The 20,376-nt window shown below is 49.1% G+C and overlaps 1 protein-coding gene across 2 annotated transcripts; it reads right to left on the bottom strand.

The window, feature by feature from the left end:
- Window positions 1-1,541: 1,541 nt before the first annotated feature.
- Window positions 1,542-20,371, bottom strand: pitpnm2 (phosphatidylinositol transfer protein, membrane-associated 2). 2 transcript variants are annotated; one of them, XM_089020159.1, is made up of 28 exons: window positions 19,626-20,371; window positions 18,677-19,110; window positions 13,875-14,035; window positions 13,224-13,438; window positions 13,023-13,144; window positions 12,723-12,956; window positions 12,278-12,589; window positions 12,001-12,096; window positions 11,461-11,565; window positions 11,331-11,395; window positions 11,171-11,255; window positions 10,041-10,194; window positions 9,770-9,959; window positions 8,842-8,961; window positions 8,576-8,781; window positions 8,324-8,502; window positions 8,075-8,245; window positions 7,886-8,002; window positions 7,618-7,779; window positions 7,336-7,530; window positions 7,011-7,159; window positions 6,800-6,916; window positions 6,611-6,727; window positions 5,121-5,269; window positions 4,872-5,021; window positions 2,885-3,068; window positions 2,683-2,811; window positions 1,542-2,595 (listed from the first exon to the last, which is right to left on the bottom strand). In XM_089020159.1, the coding sequence occupies exons 3-28, from the start codon at window positions 13,950-13,952 to the stop codon at window positions 2,260-2,262; spliced, it is 4,137 nt and encodes a 1,378-aa protein (XP_088876285.1). In that variant the 5' UTR covers window positions 13,953-14,035; window positions 18,677-19,110; window positions 19,626-20,371; the 3' UTR covers window positions 1,542-2,259. The 2 variants fall into 2 exon arrangements, with proteins under 2 accessions (XP_088876285.1, XP_088876286.1); XM_089020160.1 differs by lacking the exon at window positions 7,336-7,530 and having other exon boundaries at window positions 19,626-20,369.
- Between the last annotated feature and the right edge of the window lie 5 nt (window positions 20,372-20,376).

Genomic DNA, 20,376 nt, shown 5'->3' with positions numbered 1-20,376 from the left:
GAATGCAAATGCCTAATCAATTGAATTTGATAAAATTGGTTTGACAGATCAGTGTCAGATGACCCTGTCAATTATTTCCTGCAAGTCCACCTGGTGTCAGTATTCAGCAAGTGTCAATACAATGTGTCACTGTGTCGAAACGATACAGGATGCCTCATCTAATATACAGTAAAGTCTCGTTATATCGATATTGGATATATCGATAGTCCCGGTTATGTCGATACTATTTCTATGCACGCACGGAGAAAATTACATGCAAACAGGGTCGGATATATCGCTAGTCCCGGTTATATCGATATTTTTTCGGACTCCCTTGAATATCGATATAACGAGACTTTACTGTATTAGCAATTGTTGAATCTGCGTTGTGGTGCCTTGAAGGATTTCTCGTAGTATCATCATATTTTGGTGACATAAGCCTATTTTTTTTTTAAATAATTGATTATATAAAATGTAAAAACGTTTTGACAGATAAGTAAACACACAAACTAAAAACAGCCCCAGCAAAATTAATTCTGAACAAATAAAATGCTAATGACTATTTTTATTATTTTGAAAAGCTACTTCAAACTGGTCACACACACATTTTATTTTTCGACAAAATGGCCTTGCTAATCCACGAGTTAAGAATCAAAACATGGCCATCCAAAAACGACCTTTCCCCCGATTTATTCAGATATTTCTCCAACGACGTAGACAACGGGATGCTTGCTACATATTTCAAATCTAGATTATTCTTTCCAAATTGAAATGCAAGGACGGGGACGTGCAATGGTCATTTTCTCATCGGTAAACAAATAAATCTGGAGCAGGTAAATCAGTCGTACATCATTCTACATCTTTACAGTATGTACACCACGCGAGACATTCGCGTTCATTTGACCATCACAAACACCCCCCCCCTCGTTTCCAGCGTACAGTAAATAATTTCTTCAGTCGAGTCACGCTGTACAATAGTGCCCTCACTTCCTTCTAAAATAACAAGACTGAGGGAACGTCCACTATTTGGCACATTTACGGAATCGCTTTCATTGCCAGAAATGGATACGTAAATAAGACATGCACGAAAGAGTTAAAGTCGTTTTTCTCTCGAGTGAGGTTACGCAGTTGATTGACTATTTTTTGTGAAACGATTTTTTTTGGCTTTTGCGCTAGTTTGAACGATAGCGTTTTTTTTTTGTTTACCCTTGTAAGGCCTTTGAATAAAGTAGATTTCGTTACAAGCTAGCACCAGGTCCACACCTGAAATACTGTACTCTGTTCCTTGTAGGCGTAAACCAAATTTGACGTACAAAGCCGACAAAACGGCATTCGATAGCTTGCAGAGCAGTAAGCGCGTGACCCTAAAGTAAATCAACATAAACGTGAACTTTTCTGCTGCCGCGCTAAGATAAATGGCGACTACCAATCACCCCAGCAGGTGTAAAATTAACCGAGCCTTCCTTTAAGGTATCCGTTTGAAGTCGGAGCTTTGGTGACGTTTGTCACCCATTTCCTGAAAAATATCCATCGCACTTTGAATCAAGTAGCAAGTACGATTCTTCCCTTGTTTTTGTTTGCTTGCTATCTGGTCACTCGACTGGTAAAAAAAGGAAAAAAAATGCTTCCCCCTGGAGACCCATGAAGGGAAAAGCCGAAAGGAAAAGAAAAAGATGCTGCTGTCCCCTAGTGGAGTGGAAGGTAAAAAAAAATATCACGGTGCCAGCTTGTGACGAAAATTGTAAAATTGCTGTGGTTGAACATTCAAGCGCTAAATACCTTGGAAAAGGAGCCAAAAGGTAGAAACTCCCAGCAGCAGCGGCAGCGGTACGGTACACATTAAGAGGAACACGGCGCCGCCAGCAGGTCGATGACAGGTATTGCAAAGCTAAGTACTAAAGGGATTGGCTGCGTGCATCAAGGTGATCTGATTGATGAAAACGGCCTTGTTAGCTACACGGAGGGAAAAGCGGACGGCTCGTGGGAAGAAACAAACGGACGTTATTGTCGCACGAGATGTGACGGGACAAATTGTCTTACGGACCTCAAAGAAACGGACGGAACAAGTGGTCAAAGCGCGTTGCAGAAATCAACCTGAGCTGTTGAAAGGGAGGTCAGCTTTTGTACAATAGAAAAATGTTTGTGTGGCGTCGTGACTGAGGTTAGCTTAAGGCTCGTCACGTCAATGATTGACAGCTCCCTCATGGTGTCCCGTATAAAAGTGTCAAACGCTACACGTAAGCTGGCCTGGTGTCCACGGCTCCCTTCGGCGGTCACAGCTTATTTAGCGCCCCGCCCCCCCCAGCATCCGGCCGCCACGCTCATGCTGCGCTGCGCCGCGCCGGTCGCCGCCGCGTGGCGCTCCGTCTCGCACTGGCTCCGCGTCCGCTCCGCGCGGGCCGGCGGCTTGGGCGAACCGCGGGGGGGCCCGGCGGCCGGCTGCGAGGAAATGGTGCGGAAGACGTGGCTACGCTTGCGCAGGAAGTCCCCCGGGGGAGCGCCCAGCCCAAAGCTGCCCTTGCGCAGGACCATGCGGCCGCTAGTCGGCTTGGCGGCGTGGGAACGCTGGCCAAACTCCAGCTGGGACAAGTGCGAGGCGTAGCCGTCTGGAATGAACTGCAACAGAGGCGACTCGTGCTCACTCTGCGCACCGCATTTCACTTGCTGGATGCCCGTTTTTTTTTTTTTTAATTCCCGTCGTACCTGACATTGGTGCTGCATCTTCTTGGTGGGCCTCCCCACAATGTAGATATGCGACGGCGGCAGGCCGACGTTGGCGTACACAGAAATGTCCTTGCTGGAGCCGTAGGCGGCAAAGATCCGCATTTGGGCCTGAGCGCATTGGGAAAGCGAGAAAGTGAGACCCGAACCACCCGGGCGGGGAGTTCCCGGATGGTCCGCCCACCTCGCCGACGAGGCACTTGAGGAAGTTGGCCTTGTGGCGCAGCGGGTCGTGAACCAGGCCGTCGCAGAAGGAGACCACGCCGTGCGGGAAGTTGTGTTGCGACAGCCACGCCACCACGCGCTGCTTCTGCATGTCCGGGCGACCCGTCACGTACACGATCAGGTAGCCGAGGTCCTGCCAGTACCTGAAAAATGGGCGGCGACAAACGCCAGCTTGCTAGTCAGCTTTACAATACAATACAATCCATACAATACATACGATCACAAAGATAGTAGAAAGCACCACAGAGTAAAATTAAAATCAAGTCAGAATCATGCTGACTATGCAATAATTGTACAAATTGAAATCCATTTTAAAATGTAACAAAACCACCCAAATCCTTTTAAAACCATAAATGAAGTGCACACCTGAATAGGATTTCCCCATGTGCTTAATGAAGACAAAAAACAAATCATTATATTCTATTTAGTAAAAAAATGAAATTGTTGATTTTTCACTGAACTCATTAGTGCCTTGCACAACTGCCTTTCAGGAACTGAAAATATGATGCCATTCTTGTGTTTTTTCGGGTTTTGGTTTTAATGCTCGGGTGCCAAGAAAGCACTGGACAAACCTCTGGCCATGTTTTTCCCTTCCACAAGGGACGGCATTTTCCTTTTTTTTTGCATGTTAGCGCTTTTTTCCAGCTTCAGCTGTTGTCAAAGCGCTGTATCAACCAAAAGTATAGTGATACCACAGCTTAAGAATTTAATTGGTTCCCAGGAAGTGTGTGTAAGGCAAAAGGGTTGTCTTCCAAACATTTATTTCCCATAAGAAACCATTAAAATGAGAATAATGCGTTCCTAGGTCCCCCTAAAACATAATTTCAGACTAAACAAGCCTTAAAACTACACAAAATATACTTATTTTATGTTTATAAATAACAAATGTGCTATTGTATTGTCATTAAATAAATAAACTGTACTTTATAATAAAGTAGTTTTATTTACCTTTGTGATGGTCGATGTAGTTGCCTCTTGATGATTGCCGTGATTTCTCGGCGATAATACCCTGACTCACACTGTCAACTGCTAGCTGCTTTTCGTTAACCCAAATCAACAGAAGTTTTTCAACCTCTTCTATTGCCTGAGACTTGCTGGGATAATACGGAAACACCCTTAGCCACACGTAGCAATGGTCGACTTAGCGTACTGCTACTGGGACGCTAAGTCACACAAACACACACCTCGTTCGTGGTTTTCATCTCCTTCTGCTCGACCGTCATTTGCTTTTGTGTCCTCTTTGGCTTAACCCTAGCCTGTGGTGGGGTCTTTTTCGGTACCATAATAGCAAAAGTAATCCACTCGATAACTAACCACATCTGCACTCAAAGAAAGGGGGTGACCAAAACTAGTCCGCCAGCCACCGTGGCACCGTGTGGTTTGTTTGGTTCGTCCGCCGAAAACTAGTTTGTCAGCCGAGACTATATGCTCGCAAATTTAAAGTTCGTGAGGCTAAAAGTTTGTGAGTTGAAGCGTTCGTAAGCTGAGGTATGACTGTATATGTATTGCAATCTATTTTGTACAGCTACCCCAATTTCAAGCTCATATAACTCCAGACCCATATAATTTAGGAAATAACTCTTTTTTTCTGATGAAAGAACAAAATCAATTTTTTTTTTGTTGCGCTGTAATGAATGTTTATGTAGTCCTAAAAGTCAATATTCTGTGGGTCCTGCAATTTGAGAGAAAATGACAAAAACCCTGGCACTGGAGCGGACACATTTTTGCACATCGGCTGGCAGTCAATGAGCCAATTAGGATTAAGCGGTCTGGAAAATGGATGGATGGGATTTGCAATGGGACACTTTTGTATTGAATGGAAAAGGCCCTAAAACAGAGCCGAGTGGCACTCCCAAATGCATTGCAGTGTTATTCGGATTCGACCAAAATGACTTGAAAACACACTAAAATCAATAACAGTGGACTAAAAGGACGAGGTTTCTTACCGGACCACATCGACGGCCCCCGCTCGCACTTTGGGGTCGCTGCCCATGATGGACACGCTGGCGGCGAACGAGCCGTCGATACTGAACACCACAAACTGGGTCCCGCGCGGCACTACGGTGAGGTAGCTGTCGGCAAACGTGTGGTCGCCCCTGGCGGCAGGAAAAAGGGTGAAGGCTGCGGACGCGGGGCGGGGGGGGGGGGGGGGGGGGAATCCCCGATCGCCCCCCCTCCCCCTGCATTCGGCCTACCTGACCACCATCTTGGCGGGGTACACCCCGACGCCCAGCCGCTTGTTGTCGGGGAGCACGTAGGAGACGCGGCCGCTGCCGTTGGTCAGGTGCGTGTCCAAGTAGACCCACTCGCCCGAGGGGGGCTGCGTCATGATGTGGATGTCGATCTGCAAGGAACCAAAAGCGCCCGTCCACCTCACGTCAAAATGGCAGCCTCGAAGTGGGGGAGGGGTGGGGTGTTGAGTTGGGCTGACTGTGCTTCCATTTGAAACATGCTAGTACTCCGGTTCTTTGTACTGATGGTTAAATCTTAAAGGACAACTGACGTCTCCGGACAAGTTGTGTCCATAATTTGTAAAATGGCTTCAAATGACTTTTATTGGGCGTATTTTAATAAGATTCCACAGCATATAGCTATATTTTACATTTTAAGACTCGCTCTGAACATTCAGGAAGTCTTGTTTTTGAGTTGGTGACGAGTCCTCACGTGATGTCAAAAAAGGACCGCCTCCTAACCGTAAAAAAGACGCATTGTAGCGTCTTTCCATCACGTCAATGTATTTTGCTGTACTGTTTTTCGAAACCTCGTATTACATCCAAAACCCGCCAGCACAGGGAGTCAAGCTCCATGGAAGGAATGTATCAGCCTGTGGAAACGGGCTGATTCATTCCTCACAGCTCGGTGGCCATTTTATTGCCTCTTTTTGGGTGAGACATTCCCCCCCGCCCGTTTGCCTCAAAATGACACGGAATAAATTCTTTAATCGATTGCAAACATGTATGCTTTCCTCTTCAGAACTATTTGAATCATATTCATAACTGGATGTATAACAAGAAAGCATATTATCCAAATCTGAAGCCATTGTTTTTATTCTCCAGCAATGCAAGATGTCTTGGCGTGACGTCACGAACTGGGGGTGGGACTTTCTGAAAATGCCCAATTCGCAACTCAATTTTTTTGCACGTTAAGTCATTTTTATTGGTGTTTTGCATTTAACTAAAAATATACTGCGTGTTTTGGGTATTTTAGATGCTATAAAACGTTTTTTCTGGTGTCAGTTAAAAAAGAAAAAAGTGACGTCGTTGTCCTTTAAATGTGATTTCACTTGCATCATGAATCACCAACAAAACCACCGTAGAAATACAAACAAGTATAAAAGTATAACTATTATTTACACATAAACACTTGGACTTTCTATCAATGGAATAAAACGTATGTAATAAAATCGTACAAACCACTTTGCCAACTTTACGCTCCGAAATGGAAGATTTGATCTTCATCCTTTTTATCTTTTCCTTACTAAGCAGTACAGCAATAAAGCATGTCCCATTCTCGCCGTCTTTTCAGTAAAATGAAACTTAAGTAAAGAAGCGCGGGAAGTAAATCCTGCACCGGAAGTGACAACTACCCAATGTACTGAATGTCAAGAAAATAAAAGCACAGCCATCTGCTGCTCAACTATGGGATTGCAGTTATAGATAAACGTATCAACAGCATTTACACTGACCTTCTCTCCAGTCAGCGTCACCATGTCCAGCGGGCCGTACATGAAGCGACCGCTCAGCGTCTGGGAACCGTCCTCCGTGAACACGCCGTCACTGGCACGGTGGTTGGCCGTCACGTTCTGACGATGATGGGGGCAGGGTAGGACGGGTGACTAGGGCTCTTTTGACCATAAGACCAAGAAAGGACTCACCCGAATTTTAACGTGGGTACGTTTGCGCAACCACTTCTCCCTGGGCTTGGACGGTGTGAACTCTGACACCTCCTTCCCGTTCAGCTCCAGAATTCCTGAGTTCTCGTGCCTCATCACCTGTGGAAGCAAAATGGTGGGCGGGGGAGGGGGGAGGGAGAATCAATCCCCCATAATCACAAAATGGCACTGAAAGCGAACAGACTTTGGCAACCTGTCGAAGCAAGAAGGACACCACGTCGGTGGACTCCCAGTAGGAAGCGTGGAAAAGGTGTGGCAGCGCCACGGTGGGAAAGGCCGTCAAGGCGTCGGGGCAGTAGAGGGCATAGTCCATCCGCTTGCTGCCCCACCAGCGAGACGCAACTGCATGATCGAAATAGAGCGTTAAAAAGACGCCGGCGCACATGGCGGGCCGGTTTGGAGTGGGGCCTTTGGGGTTTCAAAGAGAAATCCGAGAACTAAAGGAGGGCCGGACTACCCGGGGGAGGCTAGCCTATGGAGGAAGTGGCCAGAAGGGGCGTGGGCGCATCCCGGGGTACCTTGCGCCAAGTTCCTCGGTGCCCCGGGCCAGCTGAGGTCCGCCGTGTCAGCGGTGCCGCCCGAGTCGCCGTCCGACTCGGCGGCCCTCGGGACCACCCGCCGGCTTATCCTGCGCGAGCGCAACGACGGCGTCCGGGAGGCCAGTTTAACCGGCAGCCGGGACAGAAGACTGGGCCTTTTTTTCACTCGGCCGGCTGGGGGGCAGCGGCGGGTGGGCGGGCGGGCGGGCGACGTTTAGAGTGTTTACAAAAGCAAAAGTGGGGTGCAATGGGCACACTTACTGTTGGCAACGTTGGAAGCAGCGTAGGCGTCGGCCAGGCCAGATGCCTGGCTCGCCAGGCTGGCCTCGCTCCCCCGACGGTGGCATCGGATGTGAGGGAGCCCGGGCGATGTGGACGGGGCCGGGGGGGGCGTCGCCTCCACTGAAATGGGAGCGTTGCCATCTGCCAAGGTGGGGGGGGGGGCAAAGCAGGCGTTCGCACTGAAGCGCCGTCCTGGCGTCTTTTCCGGAGGTCAAAGGGCGAGTTTGGATGAGGGGGGGCTACTCACTGGAGGAGGGCCAGTTGAGGACGGGCACGGGGATGCAGGTCTCGTTCACGCCCGTATCCAGACTGCGCTGCAGCGCCGGCTCCATCAGGAGGCGGGGGTTGCTCTGCACCGTCTCCGCTGCGGGCACAAAGCGGGCGTTCAAAAGGGACCCCCGGACGACAAACGCCCGCGTCTTCCGTTGGCGCCCACCCAGGAGAGCCGAGTGTCCGTCGCCCAGGGGAAAGCGTTGATATCGGGGGACGCAGAAGGGGGCCAGCAGGTGGAAGCGCTTGTCCAGGAGGGGCTCCAGGCGGGAGGCCGACGGGTCCGCCGGGTGGAACAGGTTGTACACCTGCCGGCAGGCCGGGCGCAGAGCTGTCACTGGACACAAGGGTGAGCGAGGGGAGGGGTCACGGGTGCCAGCGCCGGTTGCCCGGAAGACCCCGGGGGCGTCCTCACCGTCCAAGGAGGGCACCACCGTCTTGCGCAAGGCAAGCACCAGGCCCAGCGGCGACCCGAAGAGGAAAAGGTCCCCCACCTCAAAGTCCAACTTGCCCAGGGTGCCCCCCCCTTCCAGCATGGTGCTGTTGCTGGAGCGACGCGAGCACGACTCGCCGTGGATCACGCTGGAGTGCAGGCTGCCCCCGAAACAACAACAGGTGTCAAGACCCGGAAAATGGGGTTGTGTGTGGAACGGGGCGGGCGCCCCACCTGGACAGGAAAGCCTGGTGGTGCTTGATGGTGTCCATCTCGTAAGTGGACGAGTCGCTTCGCTTGCGCGGCAGCTGCCGTTTGACCTCGTCGGGGGCCAAGCAGCGAGGGATGTCGATGTTGCTGCGGCTCAGCTGGCGACTCGCCTCCAGCGACGGTGGCGAGGCGCTGTTGATGACGATGCCCGGCGAAAGTAGCTCCGTGTCCTGCGGCCGATGCGTGCGCTTAGCGTGATACGACGCGGCGGCGGCGGCGATGGCCGTTACCTGCACGCTGATGGCGCTACCCCGCCGGCTGCTGTTTGGACTTTCCGACACCAGCACGGAACTGCTGCACAGCGCGTCAAAGCCCAGGATGCCCCCCACGCAGTCGCCGATCACACACACCTGAAAAAAGACGAGGGGGTAGGGGACACGGTTGCAGTTATTTTTTTTCCTAAAAACAAAAAATACATGAAGAAATATGCATTTGTGGAACGGTAGCGGCTTGGAATTGAAGCGGATTGACGTAGGATAGTAGATGTGAGACAGTCTCCATTTGTCAATGGATGCAACAGCTTCGTGTTTGCTATCAACATTTAGCCTGTAGCAGAAAGTGCACATTTCACCATGACGTCCCTGATCCACTGGTGAAAAAAAGGCTTCGATCCTCAAATCTTTCATGGAGAACTGCTCTACATCGTATTTTCAATTCCCAAATAAATTCATTCACTGCCATTCATGAATTTATTCATGAATCGAAAATATGACGTAGAGCGCCATTCCGGAATTTGTTCAGGTTTTGTTTTTTTCTTGTTTGGGTGCGGATAAGGCGCTGGCCAGACCTCTGGCAATGTTTTTCACTCCCACAAGGGGGCAGCATTTCCCTTTTTTCCATGTTAGCTCTTTGTGCCACCTTCAGCTGTTGTTTAAGCACTATATCAATTAATATGGATGTATGGCTTCGTATTTTGTACATCCTCCCCCATTTCAAGCTCAGATAACTTCCTTCAGACCAATTTAACTTCAGAATTAACTCTTTTTAACTGATGAAAAAAGAATGTCTTGGGTTTCTAACGCTGAATTTAATGTTTATGAAGTCCTAAAACTCAATACTCTGTGGGTCCTGCAATTTGAGTGACAATGACAAAAACCCTGGCACTCGAGTGCACATCGTCTGGCAGTGAAGGAGTTCAGGGGCCACTTTAGACATTACCTGCCCGTTGAAGGAGGCACCTTCCAGCGACCGGATGAAGTCGGCGTAGACCTGATTGGCTCGGAGGATAACGGAGGCCACGGCATCCTGGTACTGCGGCGCCGACGTGGCGAGGAGAGGCAGCGCCGCCAGGGGGATGTGGTCCTGACTGCTGGACAGGCAGCCCTCGTCGTAGCTGTATGGGCTCAGGCTGCGGACGGGGTGGGGGTGGTGGGGTCACGGGTCAAATTCAGGGCGCAACTTTATGCGGCGCAGAAAAAAAAAATCTTACTTGGACACCAGTGAGAAGGCTTCCACGCAGACGGCGGGACACGGGACGGTGCGGATGGCGATGCAGCCCAGCGCCGTCGGGTAATGAACCCTCATCACTGTCTCGAAGGCGCCACTCAGCGTGTTGACGTCGCCTTGCTTGCTGTTCTGCTCGCCTGTGCGCACACATGTCGCCATTCAAGGCATCAAAGCTAAATACTAACACTCGGCGGGGAACGTAGAAATCAACAGGCTCACAAATAACGTCGCCGTTACGGGGGGGTTGAACGGCAACGGTGGTGCAACACAAACAAACAGACGACGATAGCTCAGGCATCCATCCTTGAGAGCTTTTTACTGCCACCTAGTAGCTAACATACACCAAACAGAGCAGAGCGCCGATGCGTCTGTAGAACTGTTGCTGCTTGGAATTGAAGCGGAATTTCATTGGACAGGAGATGTGAGACAATCTCTTTTCGTCAATGGATTCTACAGCTGCGTGTTTGCTTTCAACATTTAGCGTGTAGTAGGCGTGTACATTCCACCATGACGTCCCTGATCCACTGCTGTAAAGGACGCGTTGATCCTCTCTTTCATCTAGAACTGCTTCATGTCACAAAGAGGGTACAGCAAATGCTGAAGAACGTGTCTTTGTGTTGTAATACTATGTTATTTAGTTGTTTTTGTTTGTTTGTTTTTTACTTCAAGATGGCGCAAGAGTGGCTGCCTTTCCAGCAGCTCCTGTATTTTGTTTTTCTACTTCTTTCTTTCCTTTCCTCTTCCTTTGATAATTTTGCTGCTGTGTTACTTCCGGGTACAGTGAAAGCTGGCGCGAATGGCTGCCGCTGCTCACCCGCACACAAAAAAATCCAGTGACTGTAAAGTGTCCTTGAGAGTTTTGAAAGCCGCTTAGAAATTAAATGTACAGTAAAGTCTCGTTATATCGATATTCAAGGGAGTCCGAAAAAATATCGATATAACCTGGACTATCGATATATCCGACCCTGTTTGCATGTAATTTTCTCCGTGCGTGCATAGAAATAGTATCGATATAACCGGGACTATCGATATATCCGATATCGATATAACGAGACTTTACTGTATTATTATTATTATTAAAAGTCCACCAAAATTGCGATCTGATTGTCCCACCTGAGCCCGTGTCCAGAATATTTCCTCCGTGCAGGACAAGAATGAGGACATGGATTTTGGACGGCTGAAGACACTGCTGAGGCGCCTGAGGGAGGAGACGTCAACAAATATCCTCATCATACTTTGGAGCATTTGGTTGCGAAAAAAGCATCAACGGCACCTCGGCATTGGTCCCCTCGTGGGTCATGGCGCCAAATCCCCCCGCCGATTCGGGATAAAGGGACTCTGCCACAAAAAAAGGTGGTGCGTGACCGGCGCCACAGGAGAGGACAAGATGGCCGCTGCCTCACCTGGAACCTCATCCACTTCCATGCTGTCCATTTTGTCTATCAGGTCGTTGGAGCTCCACTTGGTGATTTCCTTGGGGAAGGCGTCCTCGCCGTCCGAGAAGCTGTCTGAGGTCACACGTCGTTCACTAAGGTGCGTTCGTCTTTGGACGCGTGACCAGTGTTAGCATTTAGTTCCAATTTACTGTTAGCATGCGCTACCGGCGCCGCTAACGGTTCATGTTTGCTGGTATGGTACCGTCAGTCACGGCGAGGCGTCTGCGGGTGTGTTACAAGTAAGCGACTGTTAGCGCGTGTGCTACGAGCGTCCGCGCTAGTAGCTAGCACGTGTGCGACAGGTGTCAGCGTGTTTCTAGCAGGCTACAATTACCTGTTAGCATGCGTTACCGGCGCCACTAACGGCTCATGTTTGCTACACATCAGTCATGGCAAGGCGTCTGCGGGTGCGTTTCAAGTAAGTGACTGTTAGCGCGTGTGCTACGTGTGTGCACGCTAGTCGTTAGCATGTGTGCGACAGGTGTCAGCGGTCAGCGGAGGCTTTACCGTGCGCGTCAAAGAATTCGTCATCCGTGCTATCGTCGGATTCCCGCGCGATGCTCTGCATCCTCCACTCGCTGAGGCTGTGGTGAGAAGGACTGCCTGTGGAAGGGGGCGGGGACAAAGCAGCCAAGTGTTACGACGCTAACGTCAACGTGTTCGAATTCTGCGTTCCAGGAAGCAGGCAATTCAGGGGCACCACCAGCAGAGGGTGCAACAAATTCGGGAAAACGGGCCGCGGGACCAATAGAAAGCCGAGGCGACAGCCCAGGAAGGTACTTACCGCCCCTCTTGGATGACCTGTTGGAGGATCTGGAGGAAGTGGACCACTGCTTGGTGAGCTCGCCCCGGGTGTCCGGCGGGTTCTCTTGGCCCTCGCCAGCGGCCTGCGGCTCCCGGTCCCGGTCCTGAGAGGCCGGGCGCGTGGCGGTTTCGGCGCCGCCCTCCTCGCCGAGGCTGTAATGGGCCATCTTCTCAGCCAGGGCCAGCTGCGTCTCCAGCTCCAGTTGCCGGATGTCCTCCATGGTGAGGCCGTACCACTCGTCCTGCCAGCACCACGCCTGCCGGTGGGCTCGCACCATCACTTTGCGGAGACCTGGGGGGGCGATTAAGGTCTTGGGATCTCCCGCACGGGTCGCGCCTTGACTTTGGTAAAAGAAGCGCTCCGAGGGTAAGACCTGAAGAGACGGCGCCCACTTTGTGGACCGTACCACTTTGGCGGCACCTACCCACGTCGTGGATGAAGCGCTCGATCTTGGACTGCATGCCCCAGTAGCGGAACTCCACCTTGCACAACTTGTACGCGCACATGACGGACGGGTCACCCGGACTTTGCTTGATCTCCTGGATCCAGTCTTCGCAGAGCGGACCCCGCCTGGTCTTGAGCGAGCGGTACAGTCGGGGGTCTTCTTCCGGCAGGTACTCGTGGGGGGCGATGTAGTCCTTGACAATGTCGATGGGGTCTGCGGCGGGGGAGGGAGGACGGCCGTCAACTTTATGGGGGACGGACGGAGGCGGGCGCCACTTACCCACTGTCCTTTGTCTCTTCTCAGCTAAAGACAGAGCAAAGACATCCGATTGGTCGCCGGTGTCGGGCATGTAGTAGGTCTCGATGTCAATGGAGAACTTCTCCACAAAGGGGCAGGTGTACCTGCCGGGCAGGCGGCCATTTTGGGCACGACATCATCAGCACGAAGCGAGCCGGCGGACGGCGGCGGAGGCTGCCTCACCTGGTACGCGTGTAGGGGTAAGCGTTCCAGGACTCCTCCTCCACGCGCAGGGCGGCCTGAGGCAGGATGGAGCAAAACCAGGACGGGATGTGCTTGCCGATGTGGTACACCTTGCGGGTATACTGGCCGGAGCCCCCAGGCCCGTCTTGGTAGGGTTTGTTCTCCAGGATCTCCACGCCGCTGCCCTCGCCGCAACTCTCCTCCCGACTCTTTTTCTGAAGCGCGACAAGTCCATGTCAAGATGGAGTTGGTTGCCGTGGCGACCAGGTACCAGCCAGCATCCTCAAGTTGCTGACACCGGACACCAAGCACAATCACCCCCTGCCCCCCCTCGAAGTTGTTTTCTTTTTAAGACAAGTCTGAGATGACAGCGGACTGGCCAGCCCGTTGTCATAGCAACCCAGAACGGGCTGATGAATTATGGTGCGCTGATGTCATCCGTTACCCGGGCGACCGGCACCACGGTGGTGACGCTGAGCCGGAAACGGGGCAAGGGGGGAGTGGCAAACATTGGTGCATGGGGTGCAGTGGAGGGGGAGGGGCGAGGTCACTCGACAAAATTGGTGAGCTCGGTAAATGAGGGCGGGGCTATACGGGACTATAAAAATCCCCCCCGCCAATAATCCGCTGTCGGCCAAGTGTCGTACTGACCTGTATCATGTAGAGCTGAGCGATGCGGTACTCGTCCACGCTCATGGGCATGGGGATGCGGTACTCCTTGATCAGCATGGTGGCGGCAATGGAGGGTGTGGGGGGCACCCGGACCACCGTCAGCGGGTCAGGAAAAATCGGACGGGCGTCATCGCGGGCGCCTGGAAAAAGAGGAAAGGCCACTCAGTCGGCGCCGGACGTGCTTTGAGCGCGCCGATCTATTACAAGGTAATCCTCCCGGCCCAAATCCCCCAGCAACCTCAATCCTCAACCCCCCCCCCCCCCCAGCCACCAACGACCTGAGCTGTGCTTCCCGAAGACACAGCGGCGTCATGTTTTAGCAATATGGGCACAGGAAGGGGGGAGGGGTGAAATAAAGGCCCTTTGACCTCCAGTCGCCATTTTCCGCACCAATCCCGGCAGCCTGAAAGGTCGCTTGTGATAGCTCCTCGAGGCCTTATTTTTATTTTATTTTAACTTTTGTGATGAGCCCAAAGGGAGGGCGGAGGACGAGAAGACCCCCTCCCTCAGGGAAGCCGCCATGTTTCTTTTCCTACAGACAAAGAGAAGTGTGGGAAATCCAAAGAAAAGGCAAAATGAGGGGCCGGGGCCCATGCAAACAGAAAATAGTTTGCCATTTTTCACGACAGTTTGTTTCAATGCGTTTTCAGCAGGTTGCATGCTTCCGTTGGCAAGAGTGTTCACATCCACAACGGCGCAAAAGGCCCTTTTTGGAATGCGGACGGGCCTGCAAATTGACCAATAATCACTCTAACCTGCTTCCACGTTTTTTTTGTGACGGTCATGAACATTGAGCCTGGAATGTTCCAAGGGAGAATCAGTCAGAATTAAATGGGGGGGGGGGGGGCTAAATTCACAGTGTAATTAATTAATTCATTGCACACGCACGCACACACATACGCACACACACACACACACACGGACAAATACAGGCACACCTGCCCAAACTCACCGAGAATGCGTCCCGACACTAATGCGTTGCGCATACGCCCATGCACGAGTCTAACGCGGCGATGGAGTGGGGAGGGGGCCGAGGAGGGGGCCCGCGAACTCGCCGGCCTCACTGGCGGTCGCAATCCGCCCCACGCTTCCTACTCGTCCTTTTTTTTCTCTTCTCAGTAGCGTAATACTGAGAAGCTGGCACGTCTCCCCCACCCTCACTCTGGCTCTGTTGCCGTGGAAACGCACGAGGCCTTAGCCTGATTTGTGGACTTTGTTGTGATGCGGCGATGCCGCGGCCCAGGCCGCTTCCTCCTTCCTATCTTGTGTCAACAATCTGATATTGGCCACTAAATGGAGTCAATGTGTGGCGCAAAGCTTTTTAAAGCGACTCCGTGGCCCCCCCACCCCTCATCATATAAATGGCCGCCGCCCACTCGAAGATGCTTATTATTTTCAATAATACAGTGATACCTCAGCTTACGAACTTAATTGGTTCCCAGAAAGTGAGTGTAGGCTGAAAAGTTCGTCTGCCTAACATTTATTTCCCATAAGAAACCATTAAAATGAGAATAATCTGTTCCCGGGTCCCCATAAAACATAATTTTATACTAAACAAGCTTTAAAACTACACCAAATAGATCTTATTTTATGTATAATAAATGTGCTATTGTATTGTCATTAAAGAAATAAACTGTACTGTATAACAAAGAAGTTTTATGGGTATAGTGGGTATGGATAAAGTATAGTGATACATCAGCTTATGAACTTAATTGGTTCCCAGGAAGTGTGTGTAAGGCAAAAAGTTTGTCTTCCAAACATTTATTTCCCATAAGAAACCACTAAAATGAGAATAATGCGTTCCCAAGTCCCCATAAAACATACTTTTCGACTAAACAAGCCTTAAAACTACACAAAATATACCTTATTTTATGTATGCTAAATTGACTATTGTATTGTCATTAAATAAATAAACTGTACTTTATAATAAATAATTTGTGATGGTCGATGTAGTTGCCTCTTGATGATATCCGGGTGAAGTTTCCGTGCTTTCTCGGCACTAATACCCTCACTCACACTGCAGCAATGGTCGATTTAGCACATTGGTACTGGGACATATTGGTACACATATTGGTACTGAGTCACACAAACGCTGTCCTCTGTGTTTTTCAATTATCTCCTTCTGCTCGACCGTCATTTTCTTTTGTGTCCTCTTCAGCGTAACACTAGCCTGTGGTGGGGTATTTTTCGGTCACATAATAGCAAAAGTACTACACTCGATAAGAGACCACGTCTGCACTTGAAGAAAAGTGGTGATGAGAACTAGTCCGCCAGCCACTGTGGCGCCGTGTGGTTTGGTGCATCCGTCGAAAACTAGTTTGTATGCCAAGATTAAATTCTCGCGAATTTCATGTTCATATGGTGAAAAGTTCATGATCTGAAGCGCTAATAAGCTGATAATAATAATACATTTCATTTATAAGCACCTTTCAAAACTCTCAAGGACACTGAGGTATCACTGTACTTGAAAATACTTGAAAATAGGATTTTTTTCTCTCTATTCTAATATCCCCGACACGGTATTCACAGGTCTTGTGTATTTTGGCCCGCTTGAAGCTACAAACACACCAAAATTGTCCTCAAAATAAACTGGATCTATTTCGTGTTCATTTTAACTCCTTGAGTGCCAGACAATGTGCCAAAATGTCTCCACTCCGGTGAATGAGTTTAAAAAAAATAGTTGGCAGCTATTTTTAGAATATTTTTATTACATTTTCTTACAAGGGGATTTGAATTTTCAAACTCCTAGAAGCATGATGGCACTCTGCGTATCCCCCCCTCCCCCCACCACCAGAGCTAAAAATAGTCCTTTGTGGTTATTGGCCTTTGACGCCGCCCCCCGTCACGAACAAATGAAGACTCCGCAGGGCCTCATGTTGACGTGTGGACAACTTGATCACGTTAGCCTGCGAGCGTGTGGCTCTGGCCCCGCTTGTGGCGCCTGTGCCACGAGCTTGAGATGCCCACACGCCCCTCCTCCCCCGAATACCAATTGAATTGCACAAGTAACATCAAAAAAGCACTTCATTGCAAGTTTTGCGTCCGAACTCATTCACAAATTTATTAATGTTTTTTTTTTTTTGCGGGGGTGCCGATAAAGTGCTGGTCAGACCTCTGGTAATGGTTTCCCTTCCATGAGGAGGCAATATTTACATTTTGTCCATGTTAGCACTTTGCTACAGCTTCAGCTGTTGTTAAAGTGCTATATAAATCAATATGTATTGTATTTTGGACAGCCACCCCCATTTCAAGCTTAGATAACTTTGGACCCATATTATTTAGGAATTAAGTCTTTTTTTCTGAAGAAAGAAGAGAGTCTAATGCTTCTAACGCTGCACTGAATGTTTATGTAGTATAATATTTTGTGAGTCCAGCAACTGGAGTGAAAATGACAAAAACTTTTGGCACTGGAGTAAACACATTTATGCACATTTATCTGGCAGTGAAAGTGTTAAAAAGAGGAAGAAAATCTCATCATAAAAAGTTCAAATCGTGTATCAGATAACAGTGAAACATGCCAAGTAGGGGGCTAAAAATGAAACAACCAAATCATGAGAACAAAAACAGTTGGTGTAAAATGAAGTGAGTTAAATAAAAAACAGACAGCAAAATTGTAACAAGATTACAAAACAAGTGAGACAATAAAAAAAACAAGCATAATAAAGGTCATGCGCGAGTGTGTGTATGTGTGTGTGTGTGTGTGCATGGAGTGTTGATCGCCATGCTGTGTTTACCCAACTAAAAATAGCATCCAGTGACGTAGCAACTCGTGACAGGCGGCCCCCCTCCTGCCCCATCATCATCATCATCATTATGATGATTGTACTGCTATTGACATGCATGCACTCCTCATTTCCAGGAGAAAGGGGAGGCGTGTGCACGCACGTGTGTGCATGTGTGTTTGTGTAATCGTAATCAATAATGTGAGTCATTGTTTGTGCGCGTCCACTTCGGCACAGCATTCATTAGCACAAACGCAATCTATGGGGCCCGATAATCACATCTTCTCTGGTTGGTATCAAACCAGGAAATGAAGATAAGATGCTCATCGCAAACCGCTAGCTTGCTCACACCCACCAAATCTGCACTTGTTATTCGGGGCGAGGCCATACGGCCACCCGCCGTTTCAACGCGACGGGCAAGACGTCACAGAGGGTGTGTGCCTGAGCAAACCGTTTGCAATGCAGAATGCTAACATGCTGCGAATCCATGTTTTCTTTTTTCATGATGTGATTGACAGCAGATCATCAAACCATTTCACCGCGACCCCGGTGAACTTGCGCATGCAGCTTGTGAAACTTCGCCATCCGATTCCTCTCTGACAATTGCGCCATGTTTTTATGGTTGCAGAACAGAGACCAAAGGAGAGTGGATTTGGAAACCTGATACGGGCTCACGGTTTTTCCGTTGCAGCGTGTTGGCAAAATGGACGCTGATCAATCACTTGGTGGTCAAGTGCTGCCACCAATAAAGTTGCTTTCCAAATGATGTCGATACATGGATGGATATATTGGGATGCAGTATGTGTGTGGGTATGTATAAGAATGTGTATATGTGAGGAATTGTTTGTGTGTGTGAATATATATTGATGTGTATTTCCACGTGTGATTTTGTCTTTCTGCGTCTACTCGTGTGTATTTCGTGCATATCTGCTTGTTTTTTTATTGTGGTGTGTCCATGAGGTGTGTGGAACGCGTGTTAGTGTGTCTATTTGGGTGAAAATCCGACGTCACATTCGCCTCCCCGCCCCAACGATACACAAATGGGGCGGCTGCGCTCACCTGAGGTTCGGCCGGCCGATGCCGCTCAATCCGCCGTTATCTTTTCCCCACTGTGGCAGTGACGGTGGAGGGACATGGCGGCTCGCCAACGAAAAGGTTCGAGGCCCGGTCGACGTGACGCTTTCCTCTTCTTCCTTCTGCTTCTTCACGGGACGCTGCGCGCCCCTTCGGTGGGCTCCATCTTCGGCTCGTCGTCGTCTGACGCTTGTCGTAATCCGTCCGTCCCTCCGCCCGCGACGTGTCTTTCAGGCCGGCGTCGACATCACAACACAGGTGAAAGGGGAGCAATAGCGACCTCTGGCGTAACGACGAGTCACTCCAAGCACATCCTCCAATCGTACAGACGTTGTTGGTTGCATGCAGGATCGGTTCGGAGCTCCTTTTCGGTTCGCCTGCTAGATGAGCTCCGACCGGCGTCTTCGTGGATCAGTGGACTGTGCGAATGAGAACCAAAAATGGCTGACGGGTGTACAGGAGAGCCGACATGACAGTGATAAATCATAAATACTACTCAAATCCGTCCAGCGATAGGCTGATCTAATAAAAAAAACGTCGTGATTGGACATTGGAGTGAGGGAAGGTGCAGGTACTTGGACTGGACGGTTCAAAAAGCCTTAAATAACAATAAAAGCAGTGCTTTGGCATAAATTAGTGGAAGTTATCAAACTTTTCTTTTGGAAATGGGTCGATGATTCGCAGAGCTACACCCCCTATCGCCCAGAAATAGCTTTGCGATCATCACAATCTGGATTTATTTATTTTTCTATCTTGTCATGCTTTGAAAAATTTGCCACCTGCAGATGAGCATTAAAGCAGATTCTCCCTTCCAACAATTTTGATGATTTTCCTATAGTTTTTTTTAGTTATTTTATTTGACCGATATCGCATTATTCAATAGAATAGATTCGTTCTTTTCTTCGACTGAATCACATATAGTTTTGCTGATTACCTTGCAATCACGCTTATCACATCGATTTGGCAGAGCACGAGACAAGAATGACTCTGAAGTGGAGGGAAACACCTACAATAGAAAATAAATTGGATTTATTGTGCAACGAGGCTCATATTAACTCATAGTTGTCAATTAAAAATTAGGGAGGCATAAAAAAGAGGAGAGTGTAGAAATGATTGTGTCGGTTCTGGTCCTGCTGTAAAAAAATAAAATAATCATCATTTTGGGGCATTAAAAATAAAATCGGAATGTCAAGTAACACAAAAGTATTTCATTCAATCGATAAAAAGGTTTCTTCAGCCGTCATCTGTACTTCTTTCAAGGTGTCGGACGTGTTGGATGTTTGCTGACGAAGTTTCTTGGATAAGAAGCGAAACGCTTATACACACACACACACACACACACACACACACACACACACACACACACACACACACACATACATACATACATACATACATACATACATACATACATACATACATACATACATATATATATATATATATATATATATATTGTTTGTTAGTCGATTAGACAACCAAGTCAGGAGAGGGCGCTACGCGCCTGTGAATGGAACAGAGGAAGGCGATGTAGGCTCAGCTCACGCATGCGCAGTTGTCATAAATGCCGTTGTGTGAAGCTGATTAACACGGTTGTCTTGTGTCGTCTTTCCCCGTCGTTCACAGGTATATATATATATATATATATATATATATATATATATATATATATATATATATATATA

The sequence above is a fragment of the Hippocampus bargibanti genome, linkage group LG18 (genome assembly GCF_051943395.1).
Source record: "Hippocampus bargibanti isolate YZ-2025 linkage group LG18, ASM5194339v1, whole genome shotgun sequence".
Taxonomy (NCBI): domain Eukaryota; kingdom Metazoa; phylum Chordata; class Actinopteri; order Syngnathiformes; family Syngnathidae; genus Hippocampus; species Hippocampus bargibanti.
Note: the sequence above shows the minus strand (reverse complement) of the source record. Positions and strands in the feature narration are given on the sequence as shown.